At 49.3% G+C, this 18,577-nt stretch overlaps 1 protein-coding gene across 2 annotated transcripts in view; it reads right to left on the reverse strand.

The window, feature by feature from the left end:
* Nucleotides 1–18,577, reverse strand: part of CIDEC (cell death inducing DFFA like effector c) — a 105,735-nt gene that overhangs the window by 49,757 nt on the left and 37,401 nt on the right. For both annotated transcript variants that reach the window (XM_085624282.1, XM_085624281.1), the window contains exon 2: nt 15,859–15,936. In XM_085624282.1, coding sequence (XP_085480408.1) covers nt 15,859–15,911 — 53 coding nt within the window. In that variant the 5' untranslated portion in view covers nt 15,912–15,936. The remainder of the gene's footprint in view (nt 1–15,858; nt 15,937–18,577) is intronic.

Here is an 18,577-nt window from a genome sequence, read left to right on the forward strand (position 1 = left end):
CTGGTAGCTTGGGTTGGAAGATGCAACGAAGATGCTGGACTTTGATTTCTGACCCAAAGAGAGACCCAAGGCCGCACTGAATCCCTCCAGACCCAGGGGCTAAGGACTCATGGAAGTGCTTAAATCACGTGACCTGAAGAATTGAAGGGGGAGGGGGGGGGGGGGGTTGTCGGTCGTATATCCCTTGGGGCAGCTCCTGACAAACGCAGCATAGGTACTGGCCTGTAGCACCATCTGCTGGAGATAGTAGGTATTGCACTGTAAATTCTGCGGTCCAGGGGTGGGCGTGATGCATCTCCCCTGGGAAGGCTTTTTATAGCGGTTTTATGAAGCCCGAACTCGACCCGAACGCATTAGAGCGCTTTACATGACCACCAGTTACATTACACAAGGACACATTCACTTTTGGTAGGCACGGGGAGTTTACGTGATTTGCTCAGAATCACAGGATGTTGAGCCCACGCCGAGGCTTGAACCTGGCTCCTCAGCTCCAAAGTCGGCAGTTCTGGCCGGTAGGCCACATCCTCTCCCCAGGTTTGCATAGGTGACACACTTTGCAGGATCACAAGGCTGAAAAGGTTTCTCTGCAAAACGCTTGCAAGTTTTGAACACTGCGGCTCTTTATAAACTCCATAGCTTGAAAGGGCTGAGAAATTTCATGAAGAGCACATTTTTACCCTATTGCATTCCTGGACTGAAGAATACGCTTCGGGCTGGTATCTGAAAGGGGTGCACGAAAGAACACCCCCCCCCCCCCCCATCTGAGAGCAGCTGCGCATGAGCGAGCAGAGAAAGAAAGTGGTCAGGGAAACAACCAGGCGAGGACTGGGACATTTCTCACAGGTGACCGAGTTCAGCTGGTGTAAAGTCCACTTCCTGAGTGGCACTGAATAAACAAACACAAGTGTTCCTGAACCCGAAAGGATGGCTCAGCGAGTTAAATAATCATCCCTGAGATTCGCGTTCATCTGCAGGTCACGCGTTTGAATGCTGGCAAGACCAACACAGCCTTCAATCCTTCTGGAGTCGCTAAACGGAGTACCATCACATAGGTTAATATTATAACAGGTTAAATAGGACATAAATGCAACATGAATCATCAGAAACCGACTCCCAAACGCACAACTGTGCATTACCAATGGCTGACTGTGCTTCGTGTGTACCAAACAACAATTGTACCAAAATAAAACAAGCTGGCATTGTTATAAATCAGAGCGGCTTGCCTCTCACCAGTTCAGTGTCAGGGACAGAGCGCAGATTGTTGGAACCTGATGGACGCCACCGGCAAAGACTTGCTCACATCACAGAAATTACTCACAATGTGCAGAGACGTTTTAAGGCATGAACAAAGTGGGCTCTGACCCAGGGGCCCCAGACTTTCAGGGCCCCCCTGATGGAGCCAGCTCTGTTCTGCAAAGAGTCTTGCTCTGACGACCTTCAATAATTCTTAACTAGTGTGTTTTAAATACCGTTTTCCTTCAATTTATTTTAAATGTGTGATGTGTCAGAGTCTATTACAGACATTTTGCAAAGAAATGTTGTGCTTAGGTTTCATGCAACACCCATAAAAAGGTTCTTTTATATCAAAACAGAACCTCACCTATGAGGAATGGAAGGGTGTCCTTTAGATTGTTTGAAGTAATAGGAGTGGGCTGCTGATGTGTTACAATATTGAAAACACGCACACAGCACGATCCCTGAATATGAGATGGAATCAGATTTAGAATGTGGAGGAGAGCCTGCACACGGTCGGTACCTGGCCAAAGAGGGCACGAAAGAGCAGAAACTGGATCATGAATTCAAAGCTGTTACAAACAGGGACCCCCTTAATAGGCTTGGCCCCGGGCCCCCCAAATCCTTAAGATGTCCCTGGTGATCCTCAGAGCAGCGGTACGGGATACGGAGTATGGTACCGTGCCACCCCTAGCGAGGGCCAAGTGTTGTGGAAATCTCTGGCCTTATACCCGTTCAAGAGGGAAATCCACAGACCCAGCAGCGACAGGCGGCAGGAGCCACAGGACTTCACTCCATATCCCGCACCTCCCACCCTCCTCCTCCACTCACCAAAGGCACCCACGCCTCCCTTATCAGGGGCCGGCCTCACTGAACCCATGAGGGCCCAGGGCGGTGGCTATCTGGGAGTACCTTGCCCAGGGAGACCTCTGTCCCCAACGTGTGGCCACAGAGGAATGAACCCAGCCACCTCCCTGGTCCCGTCTACGGGTGCCAGGACAGAGTTGCATAAAGGGGGTGTGCTGGCACCATGTACTAGGTCAACATAATTCAGTACATGTGGGTGTTTGCATTTTCAAAAGCTTAAAATCTAACAGGAGCTCATTTCATTCATAGTGTTTGTTCCAGTGGTTTCCAGCACTTCAAGATGGAGAAGGGTTCAATGCTTAGTAAATTAGACCAGAATCAAGGAGATGGAACAGGACACTGGCATAAAAAGCAGGTTGGATGACAAGGGTCCAACGCTTGGCGAATTAGACCAGAATCAAGGAGACAATATGATGCTAGCATGAAAGGCAGGGTAGGTGAGGAGGGTGGTTGACATGTTGCCTGGCGTGGCAGCGAATGGCACATCATATCAAGTGCTGCACCAATTGACCGAATCCACCAGGGGCGCATTTGCAAGGATTTGTATTGGAGACAGAACACCGCTGGATTCGCCTCCACTATCTCTACCCATCTCCTCTTCCTTTCCCAGTCTTCCTCTGTCCCCTGCCTTTTGCGTACCCTCCTCGTACTCTGTCCTCCATCACCCATACTCAGGGACATCTTAGGGATTTTGGGGGCCCGGGGCCAGACGCATTCTGGAGGCCACTAGTCTGAACAACTTTGTATGTATGATCCAGTTTCAGCTCTTTCGTGCCCTCTTTGGCCAGGTCACGGACAGTGCACACGCACACCATTATAAATGTATTTATTTCCATTATTCAGGGATAGCGATGTGCGTTTTACATGCTGTAACACAGAAGCATCAAACTATTATTACTGCAAATAATTTCTGTGACACCCTTGCATTTCTCATATGTGAGATCCTGTTTTTATCTAGAAGAAACCGTTTTATGGATGTTGCATGAAACATAAGCACTACTTTTGTCTGCTAAATGTCTGCCGTAGACTTTCACGCCTCACCCACATTAAAAGTAAATTCAAGGAAAATGCTATTTAAAACAAAGTGTTTAAGAATTATACGAGGTCATAAGGGGAAAAGTCTCTCCAGAAGAGACCCAACTCTATCAGGGCTCCACTGAAAGGCTGGGGCCCTGGGCCAGAGCCCAATTTAGTCATACCTTAAAACTTTCTGGCAAAGAGCAGCATAAGACCATTGCCTCAGCAGAAGACGGATCTAGGCTCTGGAGTTACATGGAATATACCAGCATAAGCAGAATCCGAGCAGTGGAAGTGCTGCTCTAGGGATTATTAGTGAAAGAAATACTGCAGCTAACGGAGGATAATGCCGTAATCAACACATAGGCTAATATCCTCCCTTCATTGGTGGAACACCATCAACCAGGACAAACCCCAAAAATACCGGCTTGCCCACCCCCAGGCAAGCATACATAATCCCCACAAGGATTTGTCATGGTATATGGATGAATTAAGATCACTAAAGAACGAAATATTGAAATTATGTAAAAAAAAAAAAAAAAAAAAAAAAAAAGAAAATTAAAAACCAGCACCAAGTGGTGGCTAAAGGTCTTATCACCAAATTGAAAAGAGAATATAGTGCAAAATGTAGGAAATTCAAAAGTAAAAGATGGCACAATATCTGTAAATGACCAAGGACCTAGAACAGCACTGAATTTTGGAAAATTGTCAGGCAATTGTATGGCCCTTCTCCAGGAATTAACAGCATTGATAAAGAGCCCTGGGAGAAATACTAGTGCAATTGTACTATGCCAAGGAGAATGTGTTCAGTAGATATACCGGAATACAATAGCACTGTTGAACTCCTAAGTTTTCGCAAAATTATTGCCGACTGATCTTGAAATCTGGATTAACTCACTCAAAATCTTACCATTCTGTCAAGACGGGGTTTAGAAAAGGTAATGAAACCCTAGATAACATAAGTACCATCATTCTTTTGGCTAGAAACACAATTGCTTAGAAGTTATCATTGTGCGTTTTTTGGGCCATAGTGTGGCTTTTGATAAAGTCAATCAGACCACTTTCAGTGAGTCTTTCCCCGGAAACTGGTATGTCAACATCTCCCGCTGCTTCAATACGCCGACGATACAGCACTTTTAGATGTAACAGGAATTGGGCTACAAAGGGCTTTAAATGATTCGCGGCCTTTAACATCATGGCCCGATGGGGAGGCAAAGGCCGACCTTCTGGTGGTCTGACAACGTGGGTTGGTGTACACCTAGGCTGTAAGGCGGAATCGATCAATACCAACTCGGATGACATCCAGTGTGTCCTTATGACATGGCCCACATCATATAAATTGGCAGTGGTAAATGTCTACTCCCGACCGACCGCTTTGGCCAAGGAGTCTAGCACGATTGGGGAATTATCGGTTTTTCTTGACTCCTTAATTCGTGACACTCAGAATGTGGTCGCTGGCGATTTCAATTGCCACTTTGAGACTCTGCGAGGGTTGAATGAGGGGGCGTTGATGGGAGAAGACGAGTACTGGGGAATCCCACCCTGCAAGTCCCCTTACGCTAAAGCATGGTCTCCACTGGCCACGCAGATCACGACCTTAACATTACATAACTCGATTAGGGCGGTAAATGGTCGCAAGCCCTCAGATATGCCCTCAAAGTGTACCTATAACAAAAAAGATCATGAATCCCACTTGGACTATGTTATGGTCGAGACCCGGATGTGGCCAAAGATAGTGGATCTGGAGGTACTGAAGAGAATGGATAGTGACCACAACGCCCTGATGTTGAAGATGGAATCTCCCCATACTCCAAAAAGCCATAATGAATTGACTAAGGACCCCGGCCTTGTTATTAGGAGGCGGGTTAAATGGGGAAACTTGCTTGAGAAGAGGGATGCATTTCCCAGCTTATGTACATTAATTCTTCCCCTTCTTATTAAGGCAAGTGATATCTGGGCACAAGACCTGAGCCCAGGTGTATCAGTGAACCTGCTTACAGTTCATCAGGAACTGGTGGGCAGTCTAGCAGGCATCTTTAACCCGATTGCTCCATTAAACAAGACCAGGGTGCCCCTTTCCTCTTCTTGGTACAATGGCATCTGTAGGAGGCTAAAAACGGCTTTGGTAAGTGCCATTAAAGATGGCACCGATAGGTTAAAAATCCGTTCACTTAGGTCGTCGTATAAAGAAGCAATGAAACAGGCAAAAATAGATTGGGATTGGGAGAGATGGCAGAATTTAGCCTCCGCGCTTGCTAACAAGGAAGCACGGAGATTCTGGGCCATCGTGAACACAGGGTGTGATGAACCCCGCAATGCGATTGAAGCCAATTTAGACGCGGGGGTGTGGGAAACTCACTTCAAATCCCTATATGCAGCAACTTCTGATTTAGATCTCATGCCTCTGCATATACCTATATCTGGGGATGTGGAGGTTTTGGAATTTACCCCTGAGGAGGTTTCCATTACCCTTGGAAAACTGACGCTAGGTAAAGCACCAAGTATAGACAAACTCCCCGGGGATATGTTCAAAGATCAACCGAAGATTTGGGCGCCATATCTTTGCGCTTTATTTAATACTATTTTGCGTGGTATGGAGGTGCCGGGCACGTGGCTGGGAGCAGAGATTATACCAATCTATAAAAAGGGCTCCCCTCTGCTCCCCGTCAACTACAGGCCCATCAGCCTCATTGATGTCCCCCAAAAAAATCTTCTCACGACTCATTTTAGATCGTTTGCAGGAGTGGATCAATGAGAATGAAATTCTTTCCCCATATCAGGCTGGTTTCAGGAGGAACACATCCACCATGGACCAGATCTTCCGTTTAGTTATGCTGTACTGGAAGACTGTGTTAATAGAGGGTGGCAGCCTCTACATGGTGTTTGTAGACCTCCGATCCGCCTTTGATACTGTGCCCAGGGGGAAACTTTGGGCTGTGCTTCGGGATTTGGGAGTTCCGAATACATTGGGGATTTTGGTGAGGTTGCACACTCAGAATTTTGCACAGGTCAGGTGCGCGAGAGGTGGAGTATTGTCTGCTAGGTTTCCGGTGAATAGGGGGGTCAGGCAAGGGTGTGTCCTGGCCCCAACCCTGTTTTGTTTGTATGTGAATGGGATGATATCACACTTGGATGCAATGCCAAATAACGATGCACCTAGACTGGCAGGTAGGAAAGTTCCGGCTATAATGTTTGCCGATGATACTCTCCTACTTTCCAAGTCACCCATGGGGATACAACGCATTCTGAATGGTTTTAACAACTTTTGCTGTGCTCACGGACTACAGATCAATGTAGACAAGACAAAATTTATGATATTTAACCCCTCATTACACTCGATCAGCACCAATTCTGGATTCGGTCAGATTAGAGAAGTTCAGACATTTCAATATTTAGGTGTCACATTAAGCGAAAGCCTCTCTTGGGGGTCCTCATCTGGCTAAATCCCAATTCAAATTGTCTCAAACAGTGGGGGGAATCCTAAAGATGTCAAATGCCTCTACATTTAGGCCTATAAGCCCAGTGCTTGAAATATACAAAACTAGGGCGAGAGCAGCGGCATTGTATGGAGGGGAACTTTGGGGGCATGCCTCCAGGCCTGAAATTGCCAAAGTAGAGAATAGATTTCTGCGGCAGTTGCTGCTGCTTCCCCAAAGTACACCCCTACTACCGCTCAGGCTCGATCTGGGTTTACTCCCTATTCAGGAGGAATTATCTATTAAACCCCTTAGGTTCTGGATAACCCCCGAACTCTTGCAGTACAGAGACGAATTGCAAGAAGTACTGAGCTCAAGTAAGGCAGCGAATATCTCCTGGCTCACCTATGTCAAACAAGAACTACTGACAATGGGCCTTTCAGACATGTGGCATAATCCAGCTAAGGCCTGCAGGGAGATCTCAGGGAAATCACTTACGGAGTGCTATAAACTACGCTGCAGCAGTGTATGGCTGCACGATTCGCAGAATGGCACTATGGTAAAATCATTTTTAGAGATTAAATCTGCATATTCCTTTGAAGAATTCTTGAATGTTATTTATCCCGCTGTGGCCAGGAAGCTATACATACAATGGAGGTTCGGTTCACTCCCAATAGGGAGCCTCACAAGTAAATTGTCATCCTACAGGGCCACTCAATGCCCAGGTTGTGGAGCTGAAAAGGAGAATGAATGTCATTTTATTCTTTTGCCCTGCTTATAGTGGAGCTCGGAAGTTCTGGATTGTACCAATTTGTAAAAATCTGGGTTTCCGGAAATGTTCAGTTGCACTAAGAATTTTTAAATCTGACACTGCAGGATATATTGTGTTTGCCCTTTCTAAGTTTCTGCATGCCATGTGGATTAAAAGGAGTTTTTTAAATTCAAATAGTGGCTAGCGCCAGCGGTTATTTCTGGACTTTGAAGGTGTATGTACTGTTTTAATGCTGTACTTTCCCTTTGTATATATGATTTTATTTGTATCTTTTATGGCTGAAATACTGCCGAAATAAAGAATCATGATGATGATGATTCATTTGTAATGTTTGGTTTCAAGTATTTTGCTGAAATAGACTGAAAGACACCAAAAATAAAATTTGTTCCTGTGAAATCCAACTTTCTATTGGTCACCCGGAGATCAAAATTTTCAGAGGACACACGCTTATCTTTACCAAGGAATTCGGACTGACTCAAAACTCCCATTTAAAAACCAATTGAAAGCAACGAGAATCCGAGCACGGTTTCTGCAGAAATAATTAAGATCGATAAGTAACAGGCTGTATAGCGTATAGCAGAGGGGGGATGCGTGCAGTGAGGGGACGCATTGCTCAGTCAGCCACGCGGACAGTAAATCAAGTCACCTGGATGTTAGCTATGCATCCAGCCCTGGCAAACTGAGAACGCGAACTCACACGCCCACCACAACACCCCTGTAACAAAATGAAAGAACAGCAGGGGAGGGGAACAGGTGTTCAGCTGCTGTTGGAAGGAGTGGATGTCTATATGCACTTTGGTGTTATTGGCCTTCTTAACCCCTTCAGCGCTGCGCGGATTTCCGCGCAGTGCTGAAGGTTCTGAGCGCGGGCGGGGCCATGACCGAACGGTTCCGTCATAAGCACAGCCCAACCGACGTGCATGACGGAACCGTTCCGTCATAAGCGTCGAAGGGGTTAAAACAGCTCTGTGGTGGGGTGTCATGCGTCTGCTTGTGTTAGATGGTAAATGTGCAAGCGGACATGTTGCAGCCTGTTTAACATTTCTCCAAACTAGTCATGCCTCTAGTAACTCCTACAAGGGGTGGGCACTACTACCCACCAAACTACAGCCAAAAAAGGGAACAGGAGTTCACCTGAGGAGACTTAGTTGTTGTTGCCAACTGGGGTTCGCAACTCTGCCCTGGGTAGCAGAACAGGCGATTAAATGCTTTGGGACACAGCTCGATTGCATGTGGTTATCACTAGTAAAGATGAGTTTATGAGCAGGGTGACAGGTAAGGGGTGTGTCCCTGGGTCACACAATGGGTGGTCACAGGTGTAGATACAAGGCGTAGGATAGGGGATCATTCCCATTGGCTGCGGCAGTAGTCCTTGCTGTCCACGCAGCGCGAGGCAAATAGAAGCACCACACTTTTCCAGGTAATCGAACCAGCAGTCCGGGGCATCTAAATTCAGGGTAAATAGAAGGGCGTTCTCACTCTGTATTGGTCTGGCCACGCTGCTGCGCTTCAAAGACAGAGGTTGAATGTCTCCTGACAAGTTTCTGCTTGCATTTTAGTTGTTTCAACATTGGAACTGGGGCCTACAATCTCCTTGCATTTGCAGTTATTGAAAGAAAATAATTGTAAAGGAATAGCAGTGCATGAACTGGGCAAACTCAGCAGTAAAGCCAGCAATTATTAGAATTGGGGGGGGGTCAGATATTATTTGCAGTGATATCAGTGAGCTGTGGCCACGGTCCAACAATGTGAGGTACTTTGATGACTGTCATGCGTTACCCACAGAGTAGTAGACGTGTTACACAATAAGGTATTGAACCTGTAGGGGGAAAACTCAATCAACTTTCACCCTCCCAATAGAGTCACAGTGATACACACCTTACAGTCGAAATACGCAGGTGCTTGATCTATGAACTGACAGATTTAACTTTACCCACATTAACTTAAGTTGTATCACAACATCATCATTTTGTTAGACTCAGGGCCATTGGCATTACGGTGAGGCAGCAGCAAGTAGCACAAACCTTGGGGCCTGCAGTCTATAGTGTGGACAGTCACCAACGATACGATCATTGGGTCTACGATAAGACATTTAAGCACACATGATACTAACTGGAGCCCCCCATAGCTAAGAATTCAGAGGAGAGCATGTCAGACCATTGCCTTTCACTGGGCCGGGTGTCCCCCGGCTCTTGTTCAAAGACGCATTATTAGGGCATCTGAAGTAAAACATGGTTTTAATATCTTTCTGTCATGGCAATCCACCTCCCGGTATGTTGCACAAGGGGGTGGGGCCCTTACACTTTCTCCCCGTCTAGTTAGTCACGGGGTACGCACTTCTCAAATTTGTACCTTGTTTAAAACCACAAGGTGTGAAAGTCAAGTCTGGACTTCCAGAAGTGCGTCAATGGCCCGCCACGGCTATTTTCAGCAGCAAGTTCACCTGTGCTCAATCTGACTGGGTGGTTTTTTCTGATGCGCGGCACCGTCACTCAATTGTAACCACTGGCACCTCTGACAGTCTGCCACTAAGTGGCACTGTCTGGCTGCCAGAGAGGACCACTACAACAGGCACCGAGTAAGTCAAGATCATTGGTGACTATTGCCTTTGAAGTGAATGGTTTGTTTTAATTACTGTTGCCCAGAATACAATTTTAACGGGGGCGATGTGTGAGAAGATATTAGTTATCTTGCAGGGCAACCTTGTGTGCTTTGTACAACAACAAAACAGTATCCCAAAACATCACAGGACCTCAAGAATGAAGGGTTGGGGGGGTCATATGATTGGCAGTAATATTAGGGATCTGCTGCTGTAGTACATGATGAAAACACGGGTCACTATTTATGAATATTGACACAAACACAATTAGAACACAAGGGCCAGCAAGGGGGGGGGGGGGGGAGATTGACAATAGGAGGAGCAGGCTTGTTAACCTATACTTTGTCCGATCTGTAGGATTACATGCATGTTAATATGAACAGTCGGTTTTTATACTGCCCAGTTACATAGTTGTATAACAGCATCGCCGGGGTCTTATACTCTGCATATTGCACAGAGCTTTGGGCCTGCATTAGCCACACATACCTCCCCCAGTATGACCCATACTAAGTCCATTCAGCTCTGGCTCCACCTTAGGTCGGGCTGATACAAGAAAGCCTTTAACTTGTTTAATCTCATTGGACACATGTTGGCACGCTTATGGCCATATAGGGTTGTGTCTTAGCAGGAGGGCCTGCGATGGGTTTCGCTGGTTTTACTTGAAGGGTCTGGATGTGGGCAGGCAAAAACTAGACTTTAAAACGCAACAACAGGGGTCACACGCAGTGGAGGGCCCTTGGCTAGGTGCACTAGTAATCTTTCTACCCGAGACAGTATTTATTTAGTGGTTATTCAGGTACTAAAATGGGGAGACCTTAGGCAGTATGTACATGCCTGGAAGTACTTCGTGAGGAAGTAATGTGTCCCAAGTTGCGCAACATGATATATACATTTGATAGGGTGCTTGTTAAAAGCTGCCTTGGGTCCAACGAGTGCCAGGCAAACGGGGTGACTTGTCAAGAGACAAACATGAATAGTTACTCTACACGGTGTGTTAGAAGGGAGGTTGTCTAAGCAGGTTTCAAACTAGCCTTACACGCATGAGGGAGACAATTAGTGACATGCCTAAAGAGGTAAACCTTGTGTTAAAGGGATGGCATGCCAAGGGCGATATCTGACATATTTCACAGGATTCCCCTCAATCCAACACGCCTAAAGTAAGCGAGGAATGCCCAAGTGATTTATTAGACCGGTTATTAGTTTATTAAACACACCAAGTACTGCGAAGTAGTGACATTTGAATTCACATCAATGGTACTTCCAGGACACATCTCCTTCAGTACACACACCGTCACACTGGGCTGCTCTCCCCTGGAGCAAAGGGAAGCGAAACACCATAGACGGCATAACGCCACCTTTGGGAAGCAAGAAAGATGGCGATGGAGTGGGGAGCGATGAATCTTGGTCTGCTCGCACAGGCAGGCGATTTCCACAGGGGCTTAGCTAAGCTTGCAGCCAGGCAGTGGGCTTGTCCAACTAATGTGATAATGTAAAGGGTCGCAAGCATGCACCAAGAGATGGATCCTCGAGACCATCCAGGACAGACAAATATAGCCAGGGAGCCAGGCATTTGCGGAGTGCCAGTTAACCTGGGGGTTGCGGTGCAATAAGCTGAGGGGAACATGGGGTCAGAGCACAATTTGGCTACAATGATTGAAGAGGATTGTTTTGGCGTTTCACTGCTCAAGAAGGGACAAGTTTTGTTAAATGTTGTCCCCCCTCTTACACGACAGGTACACGAGGACACCCGTGCTTACTCGTGCTTATGTCTCATATCCCATGACAGGTTAGTCACCAAGGGGGGCGGAATGGCCATGGACAGGCCTTGCCAGGTCAAGGATAGCCACCACCTATCTGGAGCCTCTAGGAAGATAAATGTTGGAAACACAGACTGGGGTGTGCTGGGCCCAAAACCCCTCACCAAAGCTGCATCAGGCTGTCAGGTGTCTTTGAGGGACGGGCAAGGGCATTAAAGGGCCGTAGTGCGTGACACAGCATTTGCAGGGGTGCAGAAGGGTCCCAGCGGATCCACCAAAAGGACCACAGCGTGGATCACTTCTGGATAGCAGGGACCAGGCATCTGTGACTGGTCGAAGGTTCAGCAAGCAGGGTAGGCTGCGCAGTTGGCACTTCACGAAAGGGTGCAGTGTCCAATTAACAGGCACCATACACTTATTCCCTCAAATATGTTGTGACACCATTCTATGTTCGCCAGGGATGAATCGAAAAGAACTATGAAATTGTCTGGTCAATGGGGCAAAGTAATGCACCCTAGAAGAAGACCACAAGGTGCAAATTAGGAACCAGTTGGGGACAGGTGAACTTTAGGGGTCTGAATTGACCCCCAGCTCCCGTGGCATGGAGCTCGGTCGGGGGAGGCGAGAGCCTGCGCGCAGGAGGTTCATATGCGTTATGCGTAAATTCCCTGAGCAGAGGGGATTTGGCTTCATTAGACATGGGTGCTACACGCCAAATTCACAGGGTGTTTTGAGGACGATGGGATACATCTCTCCAGAATAGGCATGGACTTGTTCCTCTAGGACCTAGGGGAGGCCCTGGAAATAGCGGGATGTAAGTAGGAGCGCCGGCCTTGGTGGGGGGGTCCTGGCTGCGATGGTTGCCACACCCAGGGCTGTGGTGGAGTTACATGGCGATCCAGAGGCGAAAAGGTACTCAGGGGTACCCTCTTCAGGAGCACAAAGGGTGCTGAGGCTGAATATCCAAGAAGTCTGTGCGGTGGACCCTGGGGTGCGACGGCGCCCCATCCGTCCTGCGGGCGGTTGTAAACGTGTACAACCGGGGGTCGCTTGAACGCTCCGCCCCTCGTGGGGGGGGGGCGTGAGTTATATGGTGAACCAATGTTCACCGGAAGTGGGAGGGGCTATCCCCTCACCACAACCGCTAAGCACCGATTGGCTAAGACCACGATGCAAGTTCGCCCAACAGGTGGTAGGCCGCGAGGGGCGGCTTGCCTTTGGATCGCCTGTAAGACAACCCACCATGTTGGCATATTTGGTATGCTAATAAACCTGCAGCAATTTTCTCCACCAAAAGTTGTCTTGGCTGCTTATTTTTGCTACCTGTATGTTGATGCGGGAGGACTGGCGAGTGTGGCCGATATTGGCACTATGCGGGCTGACCGACATAGTCCCCGCAGGGGACCCTCATAAGAGGGTTGTCCCTTTAGTGCCACAAGATGGCACACTGGGCAGCCTAGTGTCTTGCCAGAGACCCCTTTTGGGGTCCCCGCTCGTCACTTCCGGCCGGGGTGGGGTCCAGGGAGAGGTATAGGTTCCTCCCCCGCCCCCCTGGTGGCCTCTTTGTCCCCTCGCCCTGACGCCGACTCCCTCCCTACCGCTTACCCGGCGTATCAGGGTGAGTTGGGAGGAAGGATGTTCTAATCTTTTTATTTGTGTTGCAGGTGGAGTTACATGGCGATCCAGAGGCAGAAAGGTACTCAGGGGTACCCTCTTCAGGAGCACAAAGGGTGCTGAGGCTGAATATCCCCAGAAAGTCTGTGCGGTGGACCCTGGGGTGCGACGGCGCCCCATCTGTCCTACGGGCGGTTGGAAACCTGTACAACTGGGGGTCGCTTGAACGCTCTGCCCCTCGTAGGGGGGGGGGGGGGGGGGCGTGAGTTATATGGTGGACCAATGTTTCACCGGAAGTGGGAGGGGCTATCCCTCACCACAACCACTAAGCACTAATTGGCTAAGACCACGATGCAAGTTGGCCCATCAGGTGGTAGGCCGCGAGGGGCGGCTTGCCTTTGGATCGCCTGCAAGATAACCCACCATGTTGGCATGTTTGGTATGCTAATAAACCTGCAGCAATTTTTTGCACCAAAAGTTGTCTTGGCTGCTTATTTATGCTACTTGTATGTTGCTGCGGGAGGGCTGGTGAGTGTGGCCGATATTGGCACTAAGCTCCAGTCAGCACAATTGGGACATGAACCCCCAACAGTGCAGGAAGAGGCTCTCAGTGCTAGTCTGAAGCAGAGCCACTCTGACCTGAGGTCACGCTCCCATTGTCTGACCAGAGGTCAAACCAATTTGGATAAAAAGCCAGCAGGAACCCCCCCAAATCTACAAAGACTACTCACTCTTGGCTGCAGGTCAGAACATCAGAGTCAGAAATATCGTCTGAGCGAGGACCAGAGATGCACTGGAGTGCGCTGAAGGGCTGGAGCGAGGACCAGAGGTGCGCTGGAGGGCAGGGAGCGAGGACCAGAGGTGCGCTAGAGGGCAGGGATTGCGCTGGAGGGCAGGGAGCAAGGACCAGAGGTGCGCTGGAGGGCAGGGAGCGAGGACCAGAGGTACTCTGGAGGGCAGGGAGCGAGGACCAGAGGTGCGCTAGAGGGCAGGGAGCGAGGACCAGAGGTGCGCTAGAGGGCAGGGAGCGAGGACCAGAGGTGCGCTAGAGGGCAGGGAGCGAGGACCAGAGGTGCGCTAGAGGGCAGGGAGCGAGGACCAGAGGTGCGCTAGAGGGCAGGGAGCGAGGACCAGAGGTGCGCTAGAGGGCAGGGATTGCGCTGGAGGGCAGGGAGCAAGGACCAGAGGTGCGCTAGAGGGCAGGGATTGCGCTGGAGGGCAGGGAGCAAGGACCAGAGGTGCGCTGGGGGGCAGGGAGCGAGGACCAGAGGTGCGCTGGAGGGCAGGGAGCGAGGACCAGAGGTGCGCTGGAGGGCAGGGATTGCGCTAGAGGGCAGGGAGCGAGGACCAGAGGTGCGCTAGAGGGCAGGGATTGCGCTGGAGGGCAGGGAGCAAGGACCAGAGGTGCGCTGGAGGGCAGGGAGCGAGGACCAGAGGTGCGCTGGAGGGCAGGGAGCGAGGACCAGAGGTGCGCTGGAGGGCAGGGAGCGAGGACCAGAGGTGCGCTAGAGGGCAGGGAGCGAGGACCAGAGGTGCGCTAGAGGGCAGGGAGCGAGGACCAGAGGTGCGCTAGAGGGCAGGGAGCGAGGACCAGAGGTGCGCTAGAGGGCAGGGAGCGAGGACCAGAGGTGCGCTAGAGGGCAGGGAGCGAGGACCAGAGGTGCGCTAGAGGGCAGGGAGCGAGGACCAGAGGTGCGCTGGAGGGCAGGGAGCGAGGACCAGAGGTGCGCTGGAGGGCAGGGAGCGAGGACCAGAGGTGCGCTGGAGGGCAGGGAGCGAGGACCAGAGGTGCGCTGGAGGGCAGGGAGCGAGGACCAGAGGTGCGCTGGAGGGCAGGGAGCGAGGACCAGAGGTGCGCTAGAGGGCAGGGAGCGAGGACCAGAGGTGCGCTAGAGGGCAGGGAGCGAGGACCAGAGGTGCAGGGAGCGAGGACCAGAGGTGCGCTGGAGGGCAGGGAGCGAGGACCAGAGGTGCGCTAGAGGGCAGGGAGCGAGGACCAGAGGTGCGCTAGAGGGCAGGGAGCGAGGACCAGAGGTGTGCTAGAGGGCAGGGAGCGAGGACCAGAGGTGCGCTGGAGGGCAGGGAGCGAGGACCAGAGGTGCGCTGGAGGGCAGGGAGCGAGGACCAGAGGTGCGCTGGAGGGCAGGGAGCAAGGACCAGAGGTGCGCTGGAGGGCAGGGAGCAAGGACCAGAGGTGCGCTGGAGGGCAGGGAGCGAGGACCAGAGGTGCGCTGGAGGGCAGGGAGCGAGGACCAGAGGTGCGCTGGAGGGCAGGGAGCGAGGACCAGAGGTGCGCTGGAGGGCAGGGAGCGAGGACCAGAGGTGCGCTAGAGGGCAGGGAGCGAGGACCAGAGGTGCGCTAGAGGGCAGGGAACGAGGACCAGAGGTGCGCTAGAGGGCAGGGAGCGAGGATCAGAGGTGCGCTAGAGGGCAGGGAGCGAGGATCAGAGGTGCGCTAGAGGGCAGGGAGCGAGGACAGGAGATGTGCTGGAGGGCGAGAGATAGGACCAGAGGTTTGTTGGAGGCCGGGAGCGAGGGCCAGAAATGTGCTGGAAGGGGCATTTCTTACAAAAAGATTCTTACTTGGAAAGCGACTTAGGCGAGAGGAGACTCAAGGACTTCATGGCGTATTCCATCCTCGTCAGCACCACTTGGTCGTACCTGTGAAGAGAGAAACGAGGTGATGAGAAGGTGACGTCTGTCGGGTTCGTTTGTAGTTGACCGATCCACACATTCTGGCTAACAAGTCATCATGGTAATAAGAGACGAAGAACTGGCTCCAGGAGGAAAGACAGGTTCCCCTGTAGTATACAATGGTGTATCATTTCATGGCAAACAGGAGAGCCAGGACCACATGGGAATGTCACAATTCTCTCCAAATGTGTGCACGAGGAGCAACGAAACTAGGAAACAGACCTGCGCTGTGTGTTCGGGAACTTTACTATACAAAATCCAGTATGAAAGGGATGGCCAAACCTTGCTGAAAGAGGTTTATACAAAAGGATTTCTTCCTATTTAAACCCTTTTTCAAGAAGAAATAAGAATTAGCAATGCAATAGGTCTCGCATTAGTTAAATTTAGAGCTACTGGCATTGCAAATAAGATGGTTTCTTAGAATATTTTTTTCTCACAAAAAATATCCTAGCAGTAGCACAAGTAATAAAAGAAATTCCATGAAGCAAAGAAAGGGTGCAGTACCTTTGCCTGTTCGTAGGTGTTCCGTGGACCTCTATTAGCCATATATGGTGCTGCACCCTGCAATAATGAAGATTACCGCTCATTCCCAGGACCAGGCCCGCCTTATTTATTACCAAGCAACAGGGTTTGCTGACGCACACAGGCAGCACGGCAGAGTTTAGCCTGCAGCTGCGGCCTTGCTCAAACTCACTCAAATCCAAGATGCACACACTGAAAATCCGGCGCGGAGGACGGTGGAAGATGCAACACTGCACAGGCACATGAAAAGACTGCAGAAAGCCATTCGCATAACGCAGTGGGATTGGTACAAAAGTAAATGAATGGAAACGAAATTCAGTGGCCATCTGCATTTATTTATTCATTTACTTACTTTTGTAGCAATCGGGGAACATCACACTTTAGTTTTACATCTTAAGCTAAAGCGCAGTGTGCCGCGATTGCTACAAAAGTAAATAACTGGAAAAGAAATGTGGTGGCTGCCCGTGCAGCAGGTCGTGCCTGCTTCACCAAGACATTAATTAAGTAAATCGTGTTCACCAGCTATTAATAAAACCTAGAGAGTAAGGACACATGCAAGAGGGGCTGTCCTCATGGGAAGTAACAACAGAAGAGAGGGCGGTAATAAGGGACTACTAAGCCCATTCACGAATCAAAAGCCATCATTTACAAAGGACAGTAAGAGGAGCCAATTGAAAAGATGGACAGAAAATGGGCAGAGCTTAAACTCCATACCTGAATAGAGCATGTCTCGAAGAGACACAGCAAGCGCTGCCTAGGCGAGACCAAATACGCAACTGTGGAAATGCACTTCTTCCACATACCCACATAGTTTCTTATCTTTGGTCTACAAGTACTAGGGGAACAGGAGGACGCAAGAAAATGTGAGCAGTGTAGAGGTCCCCGTCCTGCACCTGGGGTTAGGGTCTATATGGAAAAGTTCTAAAAATCCACAATGAATTGACCCAAGTTTATGCTTCGAACATTTAGAACTTTTACTGTGAATTGAAACCAGAGTTACTGTTACGTGCCTCCTCGACTCTGTGTTTTCTAGCTGCTTTCCTACACACTTCGCATTCCGTCTCCTCACTATGTTGGCTCTCACTACGGTTGCTTGGGTTCCATTGTTGAGGTTTTATTTTGTCCACTGTTCTCTGCTACAATCCTTTGCTTTTCCTGACTCTGGATCACCCAGTTTTCCATGTATCCCAAGTCTTTTTTTATGCTTTAAGGTCGCCTCCTGGGTGTTACATAAATTATGTGTCGGAATACAACATTCCGGCATATGGGATGCGGTTTAAACACTTCTTTCCCTGCCTCCAGGACGGGGTCATTTATGCAAAACTCCCACTCCTCGAGGAAAGACTTAGGACACTAGGCGCATCCTTATGTTCTTTTCACTCTGTAGTTCGTTCAAGTTAATTATTTTTGAGGTTTATGAACATGGCTTTTATATATTTAAAAAGGAGCAAAATTTAATGTGTTTTAATATATTAATTTGTAGAAAGAAATTATGCAAATTTATTAAATGTGGACAGATGTAAATCCTTTCCTACCTTCCCCCCCCCTCCCCACACATTATTTTTATATTCAGGACCAGTGATGGGGGCGAAACCCATTACGAGCCACTTCGATTCATCCCCAGATGCTGCCTTGATTCTAAGTGGGTTCTATTACCTTTTAATTTACGATTTTAAATTAGTTATGATTTTTGTTCAAACAAATAAAGACCTTGCAATATCATTTGCCATTGCATGGTAGCGCTTCTTGAAAAGAATGCATAGGATTTGTGCAGTTCAATGTTCTTTCTACCTGACTCAGGTTAAGTCTCTTCGGGTATCCGTTAGGTGTTGGTCAGCCTTCTCTCCTGGCTTCCCAGTCACTGGTCTCCGCTTCAAAACCCCTTCCTCTCCATCCAAGTCATTAACTCTACTTCCACACCCTTTCCACTCCATCAAAGTCCCTTACGCTCTACGTCTAAACCATTTCTTCTCCATCCAAGCCCCTTACTCTCTACTTCCAAACCTTGTCCTCTCCATCCAAGTCCCTAATTCTCTACTTCCGAACCCTTTTCCTCTACATCCAAGCCCCTTACGCTCTACGTCTA

This window comes from Triturus cristatus, chromosome 9 (genome assembly GCF_964204655.1).
Source record: "Triturus cristatus chromosome 9, aTriCri1.1, whole genome shotgun sequence".
Classification (NCBI taxonomy): Eukaryota; Metazoa; Chordata; class Amphibia; order Caudata; family Salamandridae; genus Triturus; species Triturus cristatus.